The sequence below is a fragment of the Halichoerus grypus genome, chromosome 13 (assembly GCF_964656455.1).
Source record: "Halichoerus grypus chromosome 13, mHalGry1.hap1.1, whole genome shotgun sequence".
NCBI classification, from domain to species: domain Eukaryota; kingdom Metazoa; phylum Chordata; class Mammalia; order Carnivora; family Phocidae; genus Halichoerus; species Halichoerus grypus.
Genome location: NC_135724.1, coordinates 57,331,991 through 57,349,084, shown reverse-complemented (window position 1 = coordinate 57,349,084; position 17,094 = coordinate 57,331,991). Strand labels below are relative to the sequence as shown.

Genomic DNA, 17,094 nt, shown 5'->3' with positions numbered 1-17,094 from the left:
ACTGAGCTCTCTCAGTCTATTAGTCAAATAATATTAGATCTAAGAGAAAAAGTCTCTTGTGTGTATGTAAGCAATGAATGTATTTTAATTGAGCACCCCAAGTTCTGAGTAGTAAATTGAAATTGTTGATTTAAGCTATTGGAGCATGCTATGTGATTAAGACAGTGAAGTGTTTTTTTTTGTTTGTTTGTTTTTTTAAACAAAACGAAAACAAAAGGCTGGAATTAATTCCATGTCGATCTTTTTTTGTTATTCTTATGATAAACAGGTGTCAACCAAAATTCTATAGTTGTTGATCAAGTTTCAGTTACTAATTTATAACTGAGTACTTAGATGAGTTTCTACACTTGAAAATGGATTAGGAAAATTAATTAGAAAAAGTGGTTTTTTCTTTTATGTGAGTTTTCAAAACAAAATAAGAAAAATTTAACTTTAAGTTGAGTTCAACAAAGATGATGCAGATGGCCTCAAGAGCAGCCTAATCCCAGAACTTGCACATCCCTTGTGGAAACATTGACATTTTCATTAACATTAGGAAACCACCAAATACATTAATCCTGTCCAACTCTGCTGAATGGGCTAGACTTGGCATATATCTAGCCAGAAAAGGGAGCCAGAGAAATAAGAATATACCAGGGCTGCTCAGTCTCTAACATAAATATATTAATCAACTTATGGATATACTATAACCTTCCTTTTTTAGAAGTCAACTAGATTCAGGAATATGTCATTTTCAATGCTGTATTGGTTTAGGATATATGATTTTAAGATCTTCCAATGCTGTACTAAAACTTTTTTTTTTTTTTTGAGAGAGAGAGAGAGAACGCATGCGAGTGTGCATGAGCGGGGGCGGGGGTGGGGTGGCTGGGAGGGGCAGAGGGCCAGAGAGAATTTTAAGCAGGCTCCATGCCCAGCGAGGAGCCTGCCGCAGGCCTCGATCTCACAACCCTGATGACCCAAGCTGAAATCAAGAGTTGGATGCTTAACCCACTGAGCCACCCAGGGTGCCCAAGTGTATTAAAACATTTCAGTAAAATCATGGACTTTTTCTTTCATTTAAAAAAAAAAAACTATATAAAATTGCATGAGTTTTCTTTATAATAAATACAACAATGAGTCACAAATTTGAAGCATTTAAATAGGCATTCTGGTTCCTTTTTTAACTTTCACATTAAACTTTTCAGTCATATTCACTCCAAATATATTTATGTTTTTAATACCAGTAATAATTAGACAAATCAAAACTTTGATTTTGATTCAGCTATTATCTGTAACTATTATTTATAATTAACTTTATATGTCATTCTTTTTATACCTTCTATATGCCTGAACTTTAAGCATTTTCTGTTTTAAATAATTTTGTTCACATATAATAATGTAACTTGTTTTTGATACTGAGTGACTTAGGTGATTACAATATAATCAACAGAATAGAATATTTTAAGGCTTATCAATGTACTCAACTATTTTAAATCTAATTCATCTCTATTTATTGCCAGTCTTTTAGCATCGTTAATTATGGTTTTGCATGTACTGCTTTTCTCAAATCAAATAATTTAAGAAGATAAATGAAGAAAAAGACTGGACAAAGAAATTTGAAGCTGAATTATAAATATAAAGCACGGTAGAGTAATTAAACTCTTGAGAAGCACTACTGATACAAGAAATTTTGTGTCATAACTTGTAGTCAAGGTTATAACTTTTAGTCAAGGTTATTTTTATTCTTATGAGAAACAAACACAGAGCTTTGCATATACCTTTTTTTTAATGGTCAGAGATGGCATATAATTTATCTTTCCCTTCCTCAAGAAATAAGCAATACAGTGTTTTCTGTGTATTAGCTGCCCAATAAAGAAATGACTGTTGAGCGAATAAAGATAGATGATGTAATATTTAATCAATATTTGAGTTTCCTTTTAATCAATTCAGTGATTAAAAATGGACAGAACTCTGAAATTGATACTTAATGCATGTTTCTTTCTTTCTTTCTTTTTTTAATCCTTGTAGTCACCTAATTATCCATGTTGATTGGGGATATAGTTTCTGAAAATTTTAATCTAAACTATCTACTTTAGTTAGTAATTTTACAAAACTTTTACAACAGTGAAGTTGACTACTTTGAGTTTACATTCTCTGCCATTGTGGGGGTGAAATAGAGATGAATAATTTGCACTGTTTAATCTGTTCCTAAGTACTCAAGTATTGATGTTTTAAATGAAACTACACAATATATAAATATATACTTGTAAAAATTTTTTTAGTAATATATAAATAGAGAGTAAAAGGTTATGTTCTTTTCATGCATCTTAACCCATTCGACTTCATTAGGTAGCCTACTATCAAGGGTTTCAGATATTTCTTTTTGACCACTTTTTCATATGTATATAAACAACATTTGTACGTTTTCTCATTAATTCTATTTCAGCATTGATATTTAATATAGATAATAATGTAACATTTAATCATTATTGAGATTATATCTATAGAATTCCTTCTTTTATTTGATGGTGTTTCTTATCAGGTCTTTCTATAGCAGACTAATCCAATAGTTGGTCTTGTAATCTTAAAGTTAAAAAAGAAAAGGTTCCCTTTGAACCTCTGCAGGAATAAGTTCCACATCAGTAAGTATTACAAAACAATAAGCAAATGTAATAATATTAGTAGCAGGCCAGTAATCTCAAGGCAAATTCAGGGGGGTTTTTTGTATGGTTTTTAAAAAATTTTTTTATTCTCGATGGTGAGATCAATTTTTTGTTTATGTTACTAGTGACAGAATAATTCATTCTATTTTTCTATTGTGATTTCTAATAACAGTAGCAGTAAATAAAATGATAAAATAATTGGTAGAATTTCAGAATTAGAAGACATTCAGTCAGTCAATTATGAAGGTAATTTACTTCCAGGCTCTTGTTTAACAGACAACAAAATTGAACCCTAAAGTTAAATGATTTACTCCAGGTTGGTAGTGAAGTTATGACTGTGAATCATTCAAATCAAGAGTCTTTTCCACTGTAGCATGCACTGCCTTCAAGAAATATTTTAAAGATTTATTGAGTACTACATCTTTTATATTCCATTATGTTTACCAAATAAAAAAAGTGGGAAACAAAATAGTTTTCATTGTTTTCAGCTTAATAGAGACCATAATGATATAGCACATGTACATATCAGATTTTATGTTGGTGTCAAATGGTGGGGTGTTCTTAAAGATTTCATAACTGTATAGAATGATAGGAATGAACATCAGCTGTAATTAAAAGTCTAATATGACGATATTTACTTGTGGGAATTTAATGCAATGTAGCTAAGATTAACAACATTTCAAATGTCAGTAAATGTGTTTTTAAGGGAAAACATGCAAAAAATGATAAATCACCTCACAGAGCTACAAACTCTTCAGAAAATGGTTTACTAGTGACATCTGCTGGTGTAATTTGGTAATAAAAATAAAAGTATCTCCCGGAAATAATTTCATGGAAATTAAGCGTGAGACAAAGAATCTTTATGGGCAAATTGTTTTGTTTTTTTTTTAACTATCATTTACACTTACAATTTAAAAAAAAAATTGTGTTTGTGGGTTCCCCCTCTCATTGGCATTTGACCAAGTATATTATTCTAATAACAGTATTAAACTTTATACTTTCTTCTCCACAGTGTATAATTCCAGCCTGAACCTCTCTAATAAGTTGTGTATCACCTAAGTTGTTTGATATGGTGCTGCACTTTTTCCTCCTCCTCTTTCCTGAACCTTGCACATAACCTTGCAAATGTAGAGATTCAGTAACTACGATTGACTCTTACTAGATATTTATGCCATTTATAGGCTAACTAATAGAAAAGTCTGTGTGTACATGAGTTATAGGCATTATATTTATGCACGCTCAAAAATAAAAATGAGACTTTGTATTAGAGAACAATTTCTTTAGGAAGAGAAATGACTTTGTTTTTTGTTTTTTTCCTATGGAACAGATTTTCTGCACTATAAAATAATAGAGAAATAAAATACACTCAGTCCCTGGGTATTTTCTCTATTGGCACTTATTTCCTAGATGATTGTACTGTGGATTTAAGTTCTACTTATAGATGAATCACCCCTCTTCCTTGACCCCCAAACCTGTACAGCAGCCACTTGTTTCATTAACATTTCCATTTGTAGGTAACAGTCATCTCAAACTTACCATGTCCGAAATAAAACTGATTTTCTCCTCAAACCTGTTCTTCCCGTAGTCTTCCTCACTTCAGTAAACGGACGTTTTATCCTTTTGCTTGCTCAAATCAAAAATATTTTAATAATTTGTAAATTTTCTCTTTCTCTTGTACCATCAAGGAATTCCACCAACTCTATTTTTGAAATACCTTTGGAGTCTTACCACTTTTCTCTACCTCTACCACTTAATGACCTAGTCAAGCCACAATCGTCTTTCCCCTCCTAATTCACCTCTTTGCTGGTTTTTTTTTTTTTTAAAGATTTTATTCATTTGAGAGACAGAGAGACAGAGCACAAACAGAGGGAGAGGCAGAGGGAGAGGGAGAAGCAGACTCCCCGCTGAGCTGGGAGCTGGGGCTCCATCCCAGGACCTGAGATCATGACCTGAGCTGAAGGCAGACGCTTAACCGCCTGAGCCACCCAGGCACCCCTCGCCTCTTTGCTGTTAACCTTGCCTTCCTGTGGTTTGTTTTCCAATGAGCAACCAAAGATTATCTTAAAATTTAAGACAGGTCTTTGTCACTCTTCTGCTGAGGTTTTGTTTTGGTTTTTTTTTTTTTACCATGCCTAAAGGGCCCTACCAAGAACTTTGGACCACTCCTTCCCTCCTCCACTGTGACTGTGACCTCCTTTCCTACCACGGCTTCCCTCCCCTCTTTTGTTCCAGCTACAGTAATCTACTTTGCTGTTCTCCTTCAGTGCCACGAAAACTCCTAGTCAGGAGCTTTGTGCTTGCTCTTCCTTCAATCAGATACTCTTCCCTCCATCCTGTAAGGCTTCTGATCACATCATCAAATTTCACCTTCTTGGAGAGGCCCTTCTGGATTACACTACCTAAGATAAGAAGGCCCGACCACATCTGTTTCTCCTCTTCCCCTGCGTTGTGTTTTGCCATAGCACTTATCACCACCAGATATATTTACTTGTTTTCCTCGGACCTTTCCCTGGCCCAGAATGTCACCTGTATGGAAACAGAGATTCTGTATTGTCCGCTGTTACCTCCTTAGATCTGAAACTAGTGCTTACACATAGTAGGCATTCAGTCAGTATTTGTTGAGGAAATCAGTGAGCCTTAAGACCTGAATGTAGAAAGTAATTTGATTTGCATTATAATAACTGGATCTGTTAAATAGTGAGGCCCCTTCTAATGGGGTCTGTTCTGTATAAATCTTTCTGTGCATACCATACTTTTTACATTTAACTCAGATTACGATAGTGTTTCATAGTTAGGCTAAGGCTCAGACAATACTCTTGGTATCAAAATGCAGGGCAATATTATTATTTTAAAGATTCTTTTTAGGGGAATAATTACTTTTTTGTTCTTTTGACATAGACATCTGACCCTCAATTACATTAACAGACCTTATACACATGAATGGAAAGAAGAATAGCCCCTTTTGAATTCAGGCTAAGACTTTATCAGTATGAAGTGCTTCCCACAGGGTTCTGCTGAAAGAACCAAACTTCCATCATAATGAAATTGCAAATTCATTTGTACATGCCCTTTTTTATTTGAAAGCTACTTTTTGATGTTTGGTCTGCAATTAGATTTATTGTTTAAGGTCACAAATATGCAATCCTGATTAGACCAAGTTGTCAGAATCCTTTATCTATTCAGCATTGCACAAAGATAAATGGCTATCTCTTAACAATAGCGTACCTAAGCCAAAATTTGTTCCCACTTGTATGTAATCTTTAATCAATCTGCTGCTTTCTGTTTTCCAGTCAGTAGACGCCTAGCCTAACCCGCTCACCACCCCACCTATCTAGAAATTGCCCAATTATGGGTTTTAAATTACTGAGAAACACTTCAGATGGAAAAAAGATAAGTTTAAGAATGTTAATGCTATAATTTTCTCATGCATATTTTTAGCTTAACATATGAATTCTTTTGCCTTTACCCTCATTCTGTGTGGGGTGAGTAATTATGTAGTATGTTAGCTAAATTCTGTGATTACATTTCTCACTGTTAACATGATCGCAAAGTAGATCATGTTTCTTAATTAAAATGAATTCTTAAGTGTTTTAAAAGATCTATGCACACGAATTAAATTCTTTTCTGAGATTCTGTGTGTCCCCCAGTAAAAATATCTACATTTAGACTTGTTCAGAAGGACTTCTTATATTTTTATGCATTTCCTTTGTGACCTTTCATATAAAAGGTATACTGAGAGAGTTGCCCAATTAGATTTGAGGCTGTACTTTTTATCCAAGAATATCCAGTGTCTAAAATTAACATACATTTGAGCATCATTGTATCACCAATCTCTATAGTTTCTCCAAAGGATTCTGATACTAGATATACAACAATTCTTTAGTAACTTGATCATACTTATAAAGCAGGCCATTAAGACTAGTATAGTAATGTCCCCATTTTAAAATCTTGTTTAAATATTTTTTGCAGATCTGAGAATCTTTTTTTAATTGTCATGCAGTTTGAACCTTCCCCCAGTTAAAAGGAATACACTATTTCAGAAGGAGGTATAAGAGAAAACCACAGTTTTTAAGTCAGAGGAACTTTTTTTTTCCTGAATTCCGACTATTATTTATTTTGTGACCTCTTGGAAGTTGCCCGTTTTGGGGGAGGGGGCCTCTGCCCAGCTATAGAATAGAGAAATACTTATTCATAGAGGTGTGATATAATTAAATGAGACAACACATATAAAGTGCCCAAAACAATGCCCAGCAATAGTAAATACTCAATAAATATTATTTGAACTCCTGCCTCTGTGCCCTCCCCTTACCCCCACTCTGTTCCCGTTGCTATGTTATCCATTCTGATTGGGCTTACTCAAAAGTTAAAACTGTTGAACTAAACTTGAAGCCTTTTTGTGCCTGCCAGCTCTACATTGCTCTGCATTCACTGAATTAATAAGTAGGGAGAAGTCAGGACCTTGAATTGATCTATTCATAATACCCAGCAGGTGTATGTGGCCTTTTCTTCTCAACAATTTGCTCCCCCAGGGATTGGGTAAAATGAATATTCCACTCTGAGCCTTCATTTTAAGTCCACATGGAGCCCTTAGAAGATATACTTAAATCTCTCTTCCACCTGCAAATAGGAGAGTTGAGCCTTAAATTATGTTAATTTGACATAGGAAATTTTAATCATCCTGTGTAAGATGGCTTGCTTGTTTGTTGCATTTGTACTGCTCAGATCACTGAGTCCTAAAAGTTTCACCTTTTAAAAGTAATCTGTTTCAGGGGCGCCTGGGTGGCTCAGTCGTTAAGCATCTGCCTTCGGCTCAGGTCGATCCCAGGGTCCTGGGATTGAGCCCCACATCGGGCTCCCTGCTTGGCGGGAAGCCTGCTTCTCCCTCTCCCTCTCCCCCTGCTTGTGTTCCCTCTCTCGCTGTCTCTCTCTCTCTGTCAAATAAATAAATAAAATCTTTAAAAAAATAAAAAAATTTTAAAAATAAAAGTCATCTGTTTCAGAATAAATTTTAATAGCTACTTAATATACTACTTTATATCTCAAAAATTGTTACTTTATCATAATTTTTATTGTTTTAGGTGCAAAGATGGTTTGAAAGGATTTACATTCTCTGCTCTTAGGTAAGTAGTTTATTTACCTTATGTTAAGAGAGAATTTGCAAGTTAACTTTTTCAAAAAGTAATATTATTGCGCATAATTACAATAGATGTTTATCGACTTAGTTTTCTAGCCCAAAATAATTGCAGGAGTCACAGTCACTTTTACGATATTTTATTAAAAGAGTCTAATTTATTGGATTTCTTCCCCCCTAAAAATCAGTCAATCAACAACTGTTTTTGGAGGTGCCTGGGTGGCTCAGTCGTTAAGCGTCTGCCTTCGGCTCAGGTCGTGATCCCAGGGTTCTGGGATCAAGCCCCACATCGGGCTCCCTGCTCAGCGGGAAGCCTGCTTCTCCCTCTCCCACTCCCCCTGCTTGTGTTCCCTCTCTCACTGTGTCTCTCTCTGTCAAATGAATAAGTGAAATCTTTGAAAAAAAAAAAAAATCAACAACTGCTTTTGGGACCTATTGTGTGCCTCATATCACTGGGTGTTAGGAAAGAATTAGAAGAACTCTCTCTTCAAGGAGCATTGGAAAAACAAAGCTACATGTGAATAATTACTGCAAAATTAAATACTGAATTGTGTGGTACCACATTATGGGCTTCATTAGGACAGGGCTCATGTCAGACACATTTTGAATCATAAGCTTCACTAGAGTCACTAGAATCTGCTTTTCACCCTGTATGCCATCTCTTGCCATAGTTATTGGCCGATAGTAGTAGATAGTGTAGAAAAGTTGGTTGGCAGCACTTCCATTGTATTTTACAGTTCACCAAGCATTTTCACATAGATTAGAAAATTTTCACAGCAGTTCTGTGAGATGGGTATTTTTATGCCCATGTGACGTGAGGCTTAGAATACTTAACTAATTTAATGTCACACAGTGACTGCATATACTTACTTGAAACCTAATGCTCTTCCAGTTTGTATTATAAATGTTGCCTCTTTTATTCTCCTAAGTACATATAGTAGATGCTTAGTGAAGATTAGGTGTGGAGTATTTATTATAAATATAGGAGGGAAAAATTAGGGTAGCCTTCGGTATGCTAGAAGATTTCATATGACTGTCTTTTTTAGGTTATTTTGAGGATCAAATGAGTTAATGCATGAAAAGTGTTTAGAACTGTGCATGGCACATAGTGCTCAAGAAATGTTGGCTATTACTGTTATTATTATTCTTATGGGGATAAGCCTTAAACTGCACTTGAAGGATAGCTTTAGAGAACTAGAAGGGAAGAGGAGGAACCTTCTGGGTAGAAGTGAATAATGTTAGCAAAAGTATGAAAATTATAAACATAAAATATGAGGTAAGAGTGGGAAAATCAACTTAATTGGTATGAAAAGCTTATTTTAGGGATCATAAGGTTTTGTGGGGTTTTTTGATTTTTTAAATGATGGTCAGAGCAGGGCCAGATTTTGGAAGACCTAAACAGAAAAAAAAGAAGACAAATTTGAATTTGATAAGATGGGCAGTAGAGAGCCACTAAAGGGTTTTGAGCAGGGTAGTTGACATTGTTTCAGAAAGATTAGTCTGGCCACAGTATTTGGGACAGACATTGTGAAAGAGAGAATCAGAAGGAAGAAAGATGAAGTGATAAGGACTGGGATTTGGCGACAGTGGAGGATTAAAGAGAAAGAGGCAAAGTTGAGACTGGTGTCGAAGGAAATGAAGACCTACTGATTGATATTTTCCTTCTTCCTCTTTCCCTCCAATCCTTGCTACGAGCCAAGTTTTGAAAACCTAAGTACATGAAAAAAGGTGCTATTAACAGAAAATCAGATGGTGTGCAAGGAAGCTAGTTTGGGAGGGGACAAATTGAGTCCCCTGTGTGAATAAGAGTATCTTTGGTTGTGGAAACTCTGTGGTAACAGTAACTAAGTCATAATACACAGCGGTAATTTTTTCATATTATATTTTTCATTGAAAGATCATGAAACATTTCAGAAAATAACTTTTTGTTGTTGTTGCATTGAATGTGAAGATTCTATGTTATGTCAAAAGTTTATAACAAAACCAAAAGTTGGTTTTCCTAAAGAGAAAACTTTGCCTTTTCCCGTGTCTCTCCATAGGCTCCCAGAATCCTTACAGAAACTCAAAATGTATCCGATATTTTTGTGTCTCTTCGTCAAATCCACTCAAAATAAGGGGCTGGATAACTATTTGCACTTAGAATTTACTCTGTATTATAGGAAAATATTCTGGAAAAAAATGGTTATTAATTCTTGCTAAGTTAGTAGAAGTTATGAGAACAGATAGAGTCAAAGATAGAGTCAAAGGCTGGGAACCAGTTCAGGAGCCTTATGGTATACCAAACCTGCATCAACATAGTTTAATACTTAGAAGTGTATAGGCAGCTTAGTGATTAAGAGCCCAGGCTTTAGAGTCAGACAGTTTTTTGGGTCCAAGTAATTGTTTTTGGATGTGGTCAAATGCTTTTTCATGCTAACTCTCACGGAAATGATGGCACCTACTTACTTCGTAGTGTTGCTATGAGGATTAAATGATTTAATCCTCTGTACTGTCCTGTCATATAGTAAATGTTCAGAAAATGCTCATTATTACTATATTTGATCATTCAGTATGTATTAATTAAATTTTTACTATGTGCCAGTCCCTGGGGTGTAATAGCAAAAGATGTATAGAGTCTCACAGACCCACAGTTTAATGGGAGATGCAAACTACTAATAAGGTGCTTCTGCTATTGGGGACTCATTGGGCTTTGATAGCACAAGGGAAGGATTGCTAACTCACTGCAGCTTGGGCGGGGACAGTTTCTCCAAGGAAGTGACCTCTAATCTGAGATGGTCAGTCCTGGCCAAAAGAGAAACAGTGTTATGAACAGTGTGAGAGAGATGATTTTATCTGTTCTAACATAGTTTTTGTCTTGTTTATAAAGAACAGTAGTACAGACCTTGAACTCTCCATGCACACCCATGATTAAGAACCAAATTCTTTTGGAATAACAGCTACTGAGACTGCACAGCTGCCACCTTGTGACAATCTCATTACATGCCCTTTATGATTTAATAAGCTAGATATTTTACCAAGTTTGTCCGAATGAGATGGGATACAGTTGTTGATAGTAATAGCTTGTTTCACCTCTCTTTTCTGAGTGTTTACATTTTCTTATTCTATTTGTCATAGGTCCCATGTTCCAGAACCTTAGTGTAGTATTACTGATCCCTTGTTTTTGTCTGCATTTTATGGTATTTTCTGAAAGTTCAGCAGGTAGAGTTCTCTTAAGAAAGCTTAGTTATTCTTTATAAGAGCAATGACTCATAGTGAAGATACAAACAGCAAAAATGGAAAACTAGTAAAGGATACTGATTGAATGATATCTAATGGTAGCAACTCTTTTTTTCTTTTCTTTTCTTTCTTTTCTTTCGCATTGTCTGGGAAAAAAATACTCCAGTTTTGATGAGATAAGAATAGTGTCTTCTCCCAGATATTAGGTTTTTCAGAAGAGAAATAACTAGATTAGAATAATATTGAGTTTAAGGTTTTCTAATGAAATTATGTGAGAATGCATGGAATCTTGACCATTTTATGATTCTCAGTCTTTAGTTTCCTCCATTTCCCTGAATATCTTTATATGACCTAATATTGCATTGCAGCTATTTTATGACTCAAAGTGACATGAGATATAACTTTATACTGAAAAATGAGAACCTCATTCAATTGTAACTATTAGTAGAATTTAGACAAAAAAATAGAATTTTTTGATCAACTAGTAGACCCAAGTAAATATTTCACCTGCTTTTTTGTTTGAAAAAACTTCAAGGTGTGTAATATCTTTAAAAAGTGGTAACTTAGGTTAAAAGGGTGCATCATAAAAGTGTTATGCTGTATTTTACTTGGTTAATTTGATTTTAAAATACGTGCATTGTTGGGAAGCTTGGGAAGATGGTGGAGTAGCAGGACCCTAAGTTCACCCCATCCCATGTTGACAACTAGATATCACTCACATCGATGTAAATACGCTAGAGGGCAATCCAAAGATGGGTAGAACAAACTCCACAACTAAATGTAAAGAAGCTGCATCTGAGGGGGTGCCTGGGTGGCTCAGTCAGTTAAGTGTCTGCCTTCAGCTCAGGTCATGATCTCAGGGTCCTGGGATCAAGTGCCATGTCGGGCTCTCTGCTCAGTGGGGAGTTTGCTTCTCCCTCTCATTCTCCCTCTGTGCTTTCCCTCTCTCTTTTTCTCTCTCAAATAAATAAATGAACTCTTTAAAGAAAAAAAAGCTGCATCTGAGAGGTTACCAAGGGTAGAAACAGTGGTTGGGAGCTGCCCACAGGAGGGAGGGAGCTACGGGTGTAGAGAGGGGAAAGAAAACAGTCTCTCACACTAGGGATCCCAAACCATAACATCTGGCTTTGAAAACCAGAGGGGCTGAATTCCATGAGTTTGTATAAATCACAGGATTTGGAGTCTGGAGCTTAAAAAGTCAGCTGACTCAGCACCGGGCAAGATGGGAGAGTGAGTGATAGCTGGATCTTGCCTTTAAAGATACAGCAGCCCATAGAGAGGCAACATAGAAATGACAGTTTGCATAGTGCCTGGGACAAACAAGAGGAAGATATGTTTATACTGATTTTGAGTGTGTTAGGGGACTTCTCTGGGAACAAAGGAGGTGGCAGGCACCATTTTCCTCCCCTGCTGCCCAGCATAAACACAGGGCCACCTGTGGGCAGCACTGCACAGACACTTGCTACCTAACCTGCTAGCAGTGTGCCTTGCCCATGTGTTCTCCTGAGGACTGGCACACTCCAAGCATGCTGACCTCAGCCCTTAGCTCACCTGATGTCTTCTCAGAGCTCGCAGCCTGTGTCTCACTAACACCACAGAAAGCAAGCAAAGCCCACAACAGATACAGAGTCAATGAAGATGTCTGGACTGAAAGAAAAAGCGACTCAGACACAACACAAGCAACACAAACAGGAGATTCCCCTGAAGTGCCAGGTTCTGGTGAACAGGGGACACTATACTGCAGAGCAGTACAGGACCTCTTCTTCATGAAGCCATTACTTTCAAGAGCAGAAGGTGTAGCTGACTTTCCTAACAAAGAGAAACTGACACAGACAGACAAAATGAGGAAACAGAGGAATATGTCCCAAATGAAAAAACAGGACAAAATCACAGCAGGAGATTAAGTGAAACAGAAAAAAGTAAGATGTTTGATAAAGAATTTAAAGTAATGCTCATAAAGATAGTGGACTTCAGAAAAGGGTGGAGGACATCAGTGAAACTCTTGACAAAGAGATAAAAAATGGGTGCCTGGATGGCTCAGTCATTAAGTGCCTGCCTTCAGCTCAGGTCATGATCCCAGGGTCCTGGGATCGAGCCCTGCATCGGGCTCCCTGCTTGGCAGGAAGCCTGCTTCTCCCTCTCCCACTCCCCCTGCTTGTGTTCCCTCTCTTGCTGTGTCTCTCTCTGTCAAACAAATAAATAAATAAACTCTTTAAAAAAGAGAGAGAGATAAAAAATAATGTATCAGAGGTGAAGAACTCGATAAATGAAATTAAAAATACAATAGATGGAATAAATAAACAGTAGGCTACAGGAAGCAGAGGAGCCTGTAAGTGACCTGGAGGATAGAGTAATGGAAAGCAATCAAGCTGAACAGGTGAGAGACAAATAAATACTACATAATGAGAATAGACTCAGAAAATTCAGTGACTCCATCAAGCATGAGAGAAAGGGGGACAGAAAATGTATTTGAAGAAGTAATAGCTGAAAACTTCCCACATCATGGGAGGGAAACAGAGATCCTGATTCAGGGGCACAGAAATCCCCCTGTTAGGATTCAACCTAAGGAGGTACACACCAAGACACATAGTAATTAAAATGGCAAAAAATAGTGATAAACGAAGAATTTTATTTTATTTTATTTAAAGATTTTATTTATTTGACACAGAGAGAGAGATAGTGAGAGCAGGAACACAAGCAGGGGGAGTAGGAGAGGGAGAAGCAGGCTTCCCGCCAGGCAGGGAGCCCGATGCAGGGCTCAATCCCAGGATCCTGGGATCATGACCTGAGCCAAAGGCTGACACTTAACGACCGAGCCACCCAGGTGCGCCAGGAAAGAATTTTAAAGATTGTAAAAACAAAAGATGGTTACATATACAGGAAACCCTATAAGGCTATCAGCTGATTTTTCAGCAGAAACGTTGCAGACCAGAAGGGACTGGTATGATATATTGAAAGTGCTCAAAGGGAAAAATTGGAAGCCAAGAATATTCTATCCAGCAAGGCTGTCATTCAGATTAGAAGGAATTTCCCAGACAAACAAAAGTTAAAAGAATTCATGACCACTAAACCAGCCCTACAAGAAATGCTAAGGGGGGCTTTGTAAGAGGAAAACAAAAATCATAAGTAAGAGTAAGAAAAAACAGGAAGTACAAAAACAACAAAAAAATAAGTATATCTATAAAAATCAGTCAAGAGAAGCACAAAATAAAAGGATGTAAAATATGATACCAAATATCTGAAATGTGGAGAGGAGAGGAGTAAAATTAAGCAACCATTAGCTGAACATAGACTGCTATATGCGGAAGATGTTATATATAAACCTAACGGTAACTACAAGTCAAAAACAGTAATAAATTGAATGAGATCTTGCCATTTGCAACGACGTGGATGGAACTGGAGGGTATTATGCTGAGCGAAATAAGTCAAACAGAGAAAGACATGTATCATATGACCTCACTGATAGGAGGAATTCTTAATCTCAGGAAACAAACTGAGGGTTGCTGGAGTGGGGGGTGGGGTGGGAGGGATGGGGTGACTGGGTGATGGATACTGGGGAGGGTATGTGCTGTGGTAAGCGCTGTGAATTGTGCAAGACTGTTGAATCTCAGATCTGTACCTCTGAAACAAATAATGCAATATATGTTAAGAAAGAAAAAAAGAAGAAAAATGTAGCAGGAGGGGAAGAATGAAGGGGGAGAAATCGGAGGGGGAGAAGAACCATGAGAGACGATGGACTCTGAAAAACAAACTGAGGGTTCTAGAGGGGAGGGGGGTGGGAGGATGGCTTAGCCTGGTGATGGGTATTGAGGAGGGCACGTTCTGCATGGAGCACTGAGCATACTAGCAAACAATGAATCATGGAACACTATATCTAAAACTAATGATGTAATGTATGGGGATTAACATAACAATAAAAAAATTTAAAAAAAACACTAATAAATTAAAAAAAAACAATAAGGAATCCAAATATTTTGCTAAAGAAAGCCAACAAATCATGAAAAAAGAGAGCAAGAGAAGAAAGGAACAGAGAGGAACTATCAAAATAACCATAAGTCAAGTAACAAAATGGCAATAAATACATACATATCAATAATTACTTTGAATGTACATGGACTAAATGCTCCAATCATGGCACATGATGACAGAATGGATAAAAAAGCAAGACCCATCTACATGCTGCCTGCCAGAGACTCATTTCAGACCTAAGGACATATGCAGACTGAAAGTGAAGGGATAGAGAAACATCTATCATGCAAATGGAAGTGAAAAGGTAGCCTGAGTAGCAAGTTATATCGACAAAATAGACTTTCATACAAGGGCTGTAAAAAGGGACAAAGGACACTGTATGATCATAAACAATACAATCCAACAAGAAGATATAAAAATTGTAAATATTTATGAATCCAACTTGGGAGCACCCAAATAAATACATAAAGCAGTTAATAACAAACATAAAGAAAATGATCAATAGTAATACAATAATAGTAGGGTACTTCAACACTTCACTTACATCAATAGACAGATCATTCAAACAAAATCAACAAAGAAACAGTGGTTTTGAATGACATATTGGCCCAGATGGATCTAACAGATATAGTCAGAACATTCCATCCTAAGACAGCAGAATACACATTCTTTTCAAATGTACGTGGAGCATTCTCCAGAATAGATCACATATTAGGCCACAAAACAAGTCTCAACAAATTCAGAAAAATTGAAGTTATAAAAATACATCTTTTCTGACCACAATGGTATGAAACTAGAAATCAAGCACAAGAAAAAACATGAAAAGCACATAAATACATGGAGGTTAAATAACATACTACTAAACAATGAATGAGTAAATCAAGAAATCAAAGAGGAAATAAAAAATACATGGAGAGAAATGAAAATGCAAACACAATAGTCCAAAATCTGGGATATAGCAAAAGCTGTTCTAAGAGGGAAGTTTATAGCAATATAGGCCTACCTCAAGAAGCAAGAAAAATCCTAAATAAACAACCAATCTAACCTTACATCTAAAGGAACTAGAGAAAGAACAACAAACAAAGCCACAAGCCAGTAGAAGGTAGGAAATAATAAAGATTAGAGCAGAAATAAAGTAGAAACTAAAAAAACAATAGAACAAATCAGTGAAACCAGGAGCCAGTTCTTTGAAAAATCAACAAAATCATAAGCCTTTAGCCAGATTCATAAAAAGAGAGAGAGGACTCAAGTAAATAAAATTAGAAATGAAAGGGGAGAAGTAACAACCGAAGCACAGAAATCAAAAAGATTGTAGGAGAATGTTAACCTATGTCCCAGCAAACAAAAGTCCAGGACCAGATGGTTTCACAAGGGGATTCTACCAAACATTTAAAGAAGAGTTAACACCTGTTCTCAAACTATTCCAAAAAATAGAAAAGGAAAACTTCTTAATTTATTCTATGAAGCCAACATTACCCTGATACCAAAGCTAGATAAAGACACTACAAAAAAAGAGAAATACAGGCCAATATCTCTTTCTGAACATAGATGCAAAAATTTTCAACAAAATACTAGCAAACTGAACCCAACAATACATTAAAAATTCATTCACCAGAATCAAGTGGAATTTATTCCTGGGGTGCAAGGGTGGTTCAGTATTCACAAGTCAATCAATGTGATTCATCACATCAATAAAAGAAGGAATAAAAACCAAATGATCATTTTAATGGATGCAGAAAAAGCATTTTAGAATATAAAACATCCATTCATGATAAAAACCCTCAGCAAAGTGGGATTAGAGGGAACACCTCAACATAATAAAAGCCATAAATGAAAAACCCACAGCTAACATAATATTCAATGGTGAAAAACCGAGAGCATTTCCCCTAAGGTCAGGAACAAGACAAGGATGTCCACTCTCACCACTCATATTTAACGTAGTACTGGAAGTCCTAGCCACAGTGATCAGAAAAGAGGAAGGAAGAAGTAAAACTTTTTCTATGTGCAGATGACATGATACTATATATGGAAAACCTTAAAGACTCCACCAAAAAGCTATTAGAACTGATAAATGAATTCAGTAAGATTGCATGATAGCAAATCAACATATAGAAATTCATGGTATTTTTATATACT

General features: G+C 36.2%; 1 protein-coding gene across 1 annotated transcript in view; it reads left to right on the top strand.

The window, feature by feature from the left end:
* Nucleotides 1-17,094, top strand: part of LOC118527372 (transmembrane protein 135-like) — a 77,010-nt gene that overhangs the window by 53,575 nt on the left and 6,341 nt on the right. Inside the window, exon 2 of the mRNA XM_078060537.1 lies at nt 7,721-7,762. Coding sequence (XP_077916663.1) covers nt 7,721-7,762 — 42 coding nt within the window. The remainder of the gene's footprint in view (nt 1-7,720; nt 7,763-17,094) is intronic.